Raw genomic sequence first — 8,230 nt, forward strand, 5'->3', positions numbered from 1 at the left:
AGTCTTGTACAGACCATCTGCATGATCAACCCAAACCACGAATCAACGACTCATTGTTTTCTTTTCATTCTCCGTGGGCTGGCAGACACCCCAGATAACCAAATATACGTGGAGGCAGGCTGAAAAGGTGCCTGGAGCATAATATGGCCCCTTTAAGTCCTGGTCTGTGTCAGTTATAATAACATTGCCCTTTGCATTCATTCTTATCCATCCATACCTCCTGTACTCTCTTCTATGGCCAGGTCTTGTTAGATAAGACTAACTCCATTGAGACTGACTACCAATCAGAAGTTACAAATAGCCTGTGACCATGACAGTTTCGGTAGTGTATTAATTAGTGGTGATGGTCATGATTGACTCATGTGTCTCACCTCCAAACAATGAGCCCTTCCAAGTGCGTCCAGCGATAAGCTGAATGGGTCGGGCAGCAAAGTCATCAATATCTGTCCAGCCAACCAGCACGCTGACACCCCAGCCTTTCACACAAGACTCCAAAGCACAGCGCTAGATGGAGAAACAGCAGAGAGTCAGAGGGCTGGCATCCAATGAGGGTTCAAATCTACAGAGTAGAGATGCTGAGAGAATGTGGTCAATACGAAAAAATTGAACTTTATAAAGCTTAAGTTCAACTTTTTGAGAAATAATATTTTAATATAATGAACCTTCCTGATTAAGTTTACTTCAAATCTCTGTGTAAATTGATTTTATTGGACATAATAATGCATGATCCCTGTCTGTAATTTGGATGTAGAAAAACAAACTCTCATTAAATAAGAAATGAAGTATGAGAATAATGATTTGTGGTACTCAAAAACAAGCTATTTCATGAACACCTGGGATTTTAAGTTATATAATAAATGTATTTCAAATACATAGCAAAACAGTGATATAATGGGATTTTTATTCAAGATGTCAGCAAGGAAAAATGAAAATAAGAACTTGTGATGGCCAGTTATTAAGAAGTACATGGAATACTGAATCATGAACAGAATTTACTGAAAAGGTGTAGAAAATAAAAGCTCTTTCTTTTAATCCACGTTGTGCATCAAAATGGTTTAGTTATCTTGGCTTCACTGACAACAACGCAGTGGTCTCATTATGGAGAAACTCTCACAATTGTCCGGATGCTGTGGAGCAAAAACAAAACAGACACTCAGTATAGCCTGCTAGTAAACCATGAAAAGTCGAAAAAGTAGATAAACATACCATTCACCGTGCTTCATCAGTTCAATGGCGTCGTTGATCTGGGCCATGGTCATTTTGTGAGTGATGAACTCATCCAGCTTCACCTTCTTGTCCATGTAGGCTTTCACCATCTCAGGCACACCATCCTTGCTCTTAAATCCTGAGCCACAGGAAAAACACACACATTATAAAATAAGAACCAATTTAGACGAATATTAAAGGCCCATTGTGTGTAGGTTTTGGAGGATCTATGAGCAGTAATTGAGGGGTAAGGGGGATGCCTTCTGCTTTTAACCGAAATAACCAAAGATTCCATTTCCCCCGATGATCTGCCAATTCTGCCAGCCCCTCTCAGCCATCCCCCCATCCCATATGAGAGAGAGTACTGTGTGTTACAAAAGAATTTGTGTTGGGGATTTTAGTTGGAAGAGGGGGAAGATAACGTGATACAATGTAATGATATAATTAGTAATGTCAAAGTTATGATTAAGATGTCCTGCAGACGCACACTTTATGCATGTGCAAAAATGGCCACCATAGACTCACCTACAAACCTGAAAGGGGGAGGTGAGGGGCAATATGTAATATATGTATTGTGCAATATGCAACTTCACAGCTTAATGTCACGGCATAGTTTGTGCTGGAAAAAAACGATCACTATTGATTCATCTGTATTGAGCCATCAACCATTACCAGATGTGGCCTCCAAATCAGAAGCCATTATTGTCAGTGCAAAAGTCGCACATAGACAAACACAGAATAGACCAAGCATCCGAGTGCTCCACAGATATTAATAATAAACAGCAACTGCCAAACTCACAAAGTACAAACCAATCACTAACAATACACTATCGTCGGCATCACATGTTAAGTTCTGCCAGCTGTTAACTCAAAAGAAACAAAATGTCTCCCTCAAATTAACCCAAAATGCTATGTTCTTTCTCACTGATAGCTTCCTGCATGCCACGGATTCTGCCATACACTAAACCCTGTGAGTGAGGGTTCTTGAGCTAAATGGCTAATCAACTCATTCACGACTATAAATGAACCTGGTCTCTGGAATCCTATATGCCTTTTTCGGGGTCCTCCACAGAAATATGCTGATCCAAAGGTTAAAGCAAATGTTGTCTTACTGTAGCTCAGGAAAAATAACAACCCAAAGACAAAAGCCTGTTTTCATTATGCTAATCCATATCTCAGACAGGATGGTTTGTGTAAAATTATTTTAGGGGAAAGACAGCTACTCACAGCTTTTATCAGTAAATATAAGAAATGCCTTTGGTTGCCAGTTGGCAGGAAAAGAATGCTGGCCTTACCTGGAACCTTTAATAAGTCTCAACTAACTTTCCGTCATTGCTCCATTTGTTCCCTTCAGTGTTGGCAACGGATGGAAACTAACAAAAATACCGCGGTAACAAAGGTTAATTCATTGTCCTTTATGATCGTAATCAAATATTAATCTTTAACTCTTATTCATCTATATCTCCTCTCATGTGCTCTCTCCCCTGGCCAACTCATGTTAGGTAAGACTAACCCGGACTGCCAATAGGAACATGACTAATAACCTGTGACCATGACAGTTTCGGTAGTGTTTTAATTAGTGGGGATGGTCATGATTGCCTCATATGTGTCTCACCTCCAAACAAAGAGCCTTTCCAAGTGCGTCCAGCGATAAGCTGAATGGGTCGGGCAGCAAAGTCATCCATATCTGTCCAGCCAACCAGCACGCTGACACCCCAGCCTTTCACACAAGACTCCAAGGCACTGCGCTAGATGGACAAACAGCAGAGACTCGTCCAATGAGGTTCACATCTACGGAGTAGAGATGCTGAGAGAATGTGGTCAGTACGAAAACTTGAACTTCATAAAACTCAAGTTCAACCTTTTGAGAAATAATCTTCAATATTATGAACCTTCCTGTTCAAGTTTAATTCAAATCTTTGTGTTAGCCAGTCAATCTGCCTTACCATGACTCCCACATTCCCCACACATTCCATAGAGAAGTCCACTCCTCCATCAGTCATCTCGGCAAGAACTTGGCTGATGGGTTTATCGTGATCCTTGGGGTTCACGGTGTCAGTCGCTCCGAAGACCTTGGCCTTCTCAAACTTCTCTGGGTTGATGTCGATAGCGAAAATCCTCTTGGCTCCCGCAGACTTGCAGCCCATGACTGCAGCCAACCCCACAGCTCCCAGGCCAAACACAGCACACGTGGAACCTGGCTCGACCTGAAGTGGAAAAAAAACCCTCTAATAAACATTATACTTGTAGCTGGACGTTGTGATCTTGGTTTGGAAGGAATTAATTACAGCAGACATTAGCCTTCAACAATACATGTTGGACTGACCCCAATAGTAAGCCATATACACACCTTAGCAGTATTAACTGCTGCTCCAAATCCTGTGCAGACCCCACATCCAAGGAGACAGACTTTGTCCAGAGGGGCACCAGGGTCGATCTTAGCCACAGCCACCTGGTTCACCACGGTGTACTGTGAGAAGGTGCTGGTTCCCATAAACTGCAGCACCTTCTTCCCCTTACAGGTAAACCTGGAGTCTTGAGTTGCCATGGCATTATAACTTTCAGACGCCCTGAACAGAGAGTATTTTTCCAAATCACTATACAACCTGAGACACCAATTGTGTTTTGCTTCAGGGACCAACAAATATTTACTAACATGAGAAATTTTAATTATGTTGTGCGTCATCAGATACCCCCTAAAGTTGTGGAGAGATAGTGTGAAGTTGAAAAATCTGTTATGTTAATATGATGTGTGTTTTGTCAAGTTAATGCATAAAAATACGTTCAGAATATTTGCATCCTGTTGTTCGCACATTTTCAGAGTTAACAGCAAAATGTGCTTAATATTTTTGGTATGATTTTAATAACGCTTGGGCTAGTGGGGCACCGCTCGGGCGCGTGGGAGCTCATGGGAGTGAGCAGCAGAGAGAGTTTGCAGGGAACAAATTGAAGTGTAAGGACTTGACTGATCTGAGTTTACTTAAGTTATGAAGAAAACCCAGAATGTGTTGACTGATTTATTCCTCCTCAGACACCAGCATCGCTTATCATCACTTATAATAGTGAGCACTATGGCATGGGTCTGTAACCCGATAAACACATTCTGGATGAACAAGAGATGAGAAGTGAGAGATAACCTCACCATCCTTTTTCACACTGGTTGGTCTTAGGACTCTTGCAGAAGCGACATTCTCTGCACTGGGAGATAAACAGAGGAATCACCTTGTCTCCTGAAATTCAAAACAAAGTTATGTCAGATTGATTTTTAGATCAATTTCCAAATTGACAAATCAAATGTACATCCATGGACATAGTGGCACTAACAGAGTGCTGCATGGCTGATATATTTTTGCAGTCTAACCCAGCCGTTAGAATCAGCCTGGTTCTGACAAAAATGCCAATGGCCTTTTTTGGGGTTGTCCATTAACTTTTGTACTATAACAGAAAACAAGCTCTGCGACAGGCAAAGTTGACACATTTTGTCCAACAATATAATCCTCCCAAATGAACACCACTTCTTGGAGTTTTGAAGAACTAAATATAAAAAAAAAAAAATGAATTTCACCACTGACTCGCATGACTTCACAAGGACAACCTTGGTCGTCTTATACATAACTTCTTGTCTGTGTGTTATGACTACTGTAAATGCATTGGTCTAACTATTGCTGAGAAAAGAGTCTTACTAAGTCATACAGGGAAAGAGACCTGAGCAGTTAAGACAAATGAAAAACAGGGCTGTAATCTTTCATTGACCTGGTTGAAATTCAGTCACTCCAGGCCCAACGCTCTCAACAAAGCCGGCTCCCTCGTGGCCGAGGACGACTGGGAAGCCGTCCTTATGCATGCCCTCAAACAGGTGGTAGAGGTCTGTGTGGCACACCCCGGTTGCCACAATCTGCATTGGAGACAACGTTCAGTCAAAAGTCCAATTTCTGTTTCTCGTAATATTTGAACAAGAACCAGTTTGTCCTTCACGGCTGCATTAGCGATCAATTAAACAATTATACTAAACATTCAGAGTTTTGAAAGGTGGCATCTTAGTCTTTCCACAACCACATATACAAGCACACAAGTGTATTCTAAGTGTGTTTTTATTTGCTATATAATTAACTCGTTTGGCTAAATATCCACGGATCGACATTGCCCCCAAGGCCGAGGAGAATCTATCCGTACGTGTGTCTTGACGGTGGCTGATTCTCACCTTGATGCGGACCTCGTTGGCCTGCGGTGGGGCTACCTCTATCTCCTCCATCACCAGAGGCTTGTTGGGCTCCCAGGCCACTGCAGCCTTGCACTTGATGACCTGGAGGGCAGTGACCCCACATGAAAGCTCACACTATCGCACGCTTTTCCCCGAGTAAACTGCACTTGGATGGGTTTTCCTGAAAAGTGCAATGTGGCAGTTTCCTAAAACCCCCATTCAAGCATCTGCATCCACCCAAACGTTGAGACATTGTGTCTCTCTGTATATTATTTTTGAAGCCAGGGCCTTTCTGTAACCAGGTTCTCCGGCTTCCTCCCACTGTCCAAGGGACATGCACATTGGGGTAAGGGTAACTGGAGACTCTAAATTGACCGTAGGTGGGAATGGTGGTCTCTGTATGGTATCGCAGGTATTTTTTCTGGGCCTTTTTTTCTTGTGCTCTTACTTCAAATGAACCTCTGGTCAATCTATTTTCAAGTCCATTAGTGAGTTTCGAGTGTTGTCCTCAGCGAAGACCATTCCTCACCGTCCGCCGTTACCCTGCCTGCCTTCCCTCCACCACCAAACATCTTCCACTTTGTTCTGAATACTTTATCTTTAAACTACATTTTCTAAATTATTACAGGAGACTGGTTAGAACGTAACTGAGCCTAACCCACAGCAGCTGCTGGGAAAATGGCAAATATAACCTGAAAAGTAAAACTTGATAAAGGAAGTGAAGTTATTTTTTGGCCATTATTTTGTTCAGACGTGGTAGCAAGGAATTCTTGGACTTGGACGACTACTATCTCTGATCCAGTCTACTCCCCCATTCAGCTTTGCCAATATCCACAGTTGTGCAAAAACCCGCCAGGATAGCTTCGAACTGTGTGCCAAGTCAAATCAGAATGCGCAATATCTTGCCGAGTCGGAGGGGACAGAACAAACAGAGTGTCCAATTAAATCTAATCCAAGTTACATTTGACCCTTTCAGCAGTGGAAATAACAATTCCAGGTTCATTTTTAAAGAAACAATTCATCTATGAAAGAGAACGTGATGAAAGCGTTGCACATTGAACCACTGCAGCATTTATTTGAAGGTTTAGATTTGGTGAATTACTCCCATTCACACTTTAGCCACGGAATTGACACCATGCATAAACATGAAATGCACTCAAATTGGAAAACATTTGAGAATCACTTATTCATTACTTAATATTCAAATGAAAATATTTGTATGTGAAGTTTGTTGCTTGTGTTTTATAATATGTTTTTACACATACCTGACTTTACAATGCTGTCATAAAGTCATTAAAACATCACAGTTGTAGGTTTGAGCGCCCCGATACTGAATTATGCACCTACCTTACCAGCTGTGGCCATTTTTGCAGCAAAGGATGAGACAGAAGGTGAGAAAGAATAAAGAGAAAGGTGGGTGCGAATGAACTGGCACTATAGCTTTATACAATGCTGCGATAAAAAAACGAAACAGTTATGCAATCATTCAGAAGGGGCTGGAACTTGGAATGATGTTGTCTGCTCTGTCATTGGTCGAAATAACTAAGAAAAAAAACCCAAATATCCATGTTATCAGTTCCTGATACTAAAATCTGTACACCAAATGTGAAGACTGGAGATGATTAGGACGTGACAGATCATGATCTTTTAAGATAGAATGTGTCCTAATACAACAATTTTTTGTCAGAATCATTAGACTTGAAATGTCCTGATATAAGTTCCTGAGAGAGAAGCTGCGGTTTGAGCTCCTATCACAGTCGTGTACAAACATGAGGCTTCAACGCTGCTCGCCGAAGATGAATGTAGAAATGTCCAGCAAGAGAGTCGACAAGTTAAATACGACAGTTGTGGAGATTCCAGGGGGGTCTTGAAGGAACATGAAGCAACAGCAACATTTAAAATCAATTCTAGAAAATACAGGGAGCCAGGGTGTAAAGAAGCTGCATTGCAAAAGTCTATATTTGAGATGAGAACGTGAATGAATTTTTCAGCATCTTGCTGGTTCAGGAATGGCCGTACCTCGCCAAGGTTTATGAGAGGAAACCGTTTGGCCACTTTTTTGTTTTACTTCTGGTTTGATCCAGAGTCTCAGCTTGTTAAATGTTTTAGGCTGCCTATCTCTTTTGGATTGGGGGCCCGACTAATAGAATTTGTATCTCATCATAATTCATAATTTAACCGTTTACATGTTACGAGTGAAGACAAAAAGACTATTAGGATTTAAAGATTATCACAGTGCAGAGGTCGTACCCACCCTCAAGTCTTACTTAAAATACCACACCCGGGTCAAGGACCCCAGCTCCTGGTAGAACCACCTACTCCCATCTTCTACTTTAGACAGTCATTCGACAAATATTGACCAGCGAAAAAGCCTTAAAACCTAGACGTGTACTTATCATATCAGACCCGTGAGGAAACCCTTTACCATGTTGGCCCACCTCTCCATGAGAAGTCCAAACATTTAAAAAGGGTCTATAATTGAAGCTGTACAGGCTGAAACTTAATTATGATAAAGGGGTTGGCAAAAGGGGACACGTGCTAAATGACTAACAAGTTAAAGATGTATGGGGGGGGGGGGGGGGGGGGGGGGGGGGGGGGGAGTCCTGTGTAAAGGAGTTGTTTCATGTGTTAAACCTACAGAGATATGACTGCAATCCCATCCATTACTGTTAGATAATTGAAATCAGCTACTCCTTCATCATTTGAGCAGAGAATAAAACCCCTATCCAACACATGAAGTAGTGAATCCGTAGTTTTCGGACTCAGGATGCCAATAGCTTATTATGAAAACATGGAGCTCCTTCTTGCACCACATGTAGTTAC

General features: G+C 41.7%; 1 protein-coding gene across 1 annotated transcript; it reads right to left on the bottom strand.

Annotated features, from left to right (window-relative positions):
- Positions 1–884: 884 nt before the first annotated feature.
- Positions 885–6,892, bottom strand: LOC118285986 (alcohol dehydrogenase 1). The gene is made up of 9 exons (XM_035610030.2): positions 6,755–6,892; positions 5,408–5,509; positions 4,960–5,101; positions 4,349–4,436; positions 3,557–3,776; positions 3,153–3,413; positions 2,822–2,954; positions 1,207–1,345; positions 885–1,127 (listed from the first exon to the last, which is right to left on the bottom strand). Exons 1-9 carry the CDS (start codon positions 6,770–6,772, stop codon positions 1,097–1,099), a joined length of 1,134 nt encoding a protein of 377 aa, XP_035465923.1. The 5' UTR covers positions 6,773–6,892; the 3' UTR covers positions 885–1,096.
- Positions 6,893–8,230: the final 1,338 nt, after the last annotated feature.

The sequence above is a fragment of the Scophthalmus maximus genome, chromosome 15 (genome assembly GCF_022379125.1).
Source record: "Scophthalmus maximus strain ysfricsl-2021 chromosome 15, ASM2237912v1, whole genome shotgun sequence".
Classification (NCBI taxonomy): domain Eukaryota; kingdom Metazoa; phylum Chordata; class Actinopteri; order Pleuronectiformes; family Scophthalmidae; genus Scophthalmus; species Scophthalmus maximus.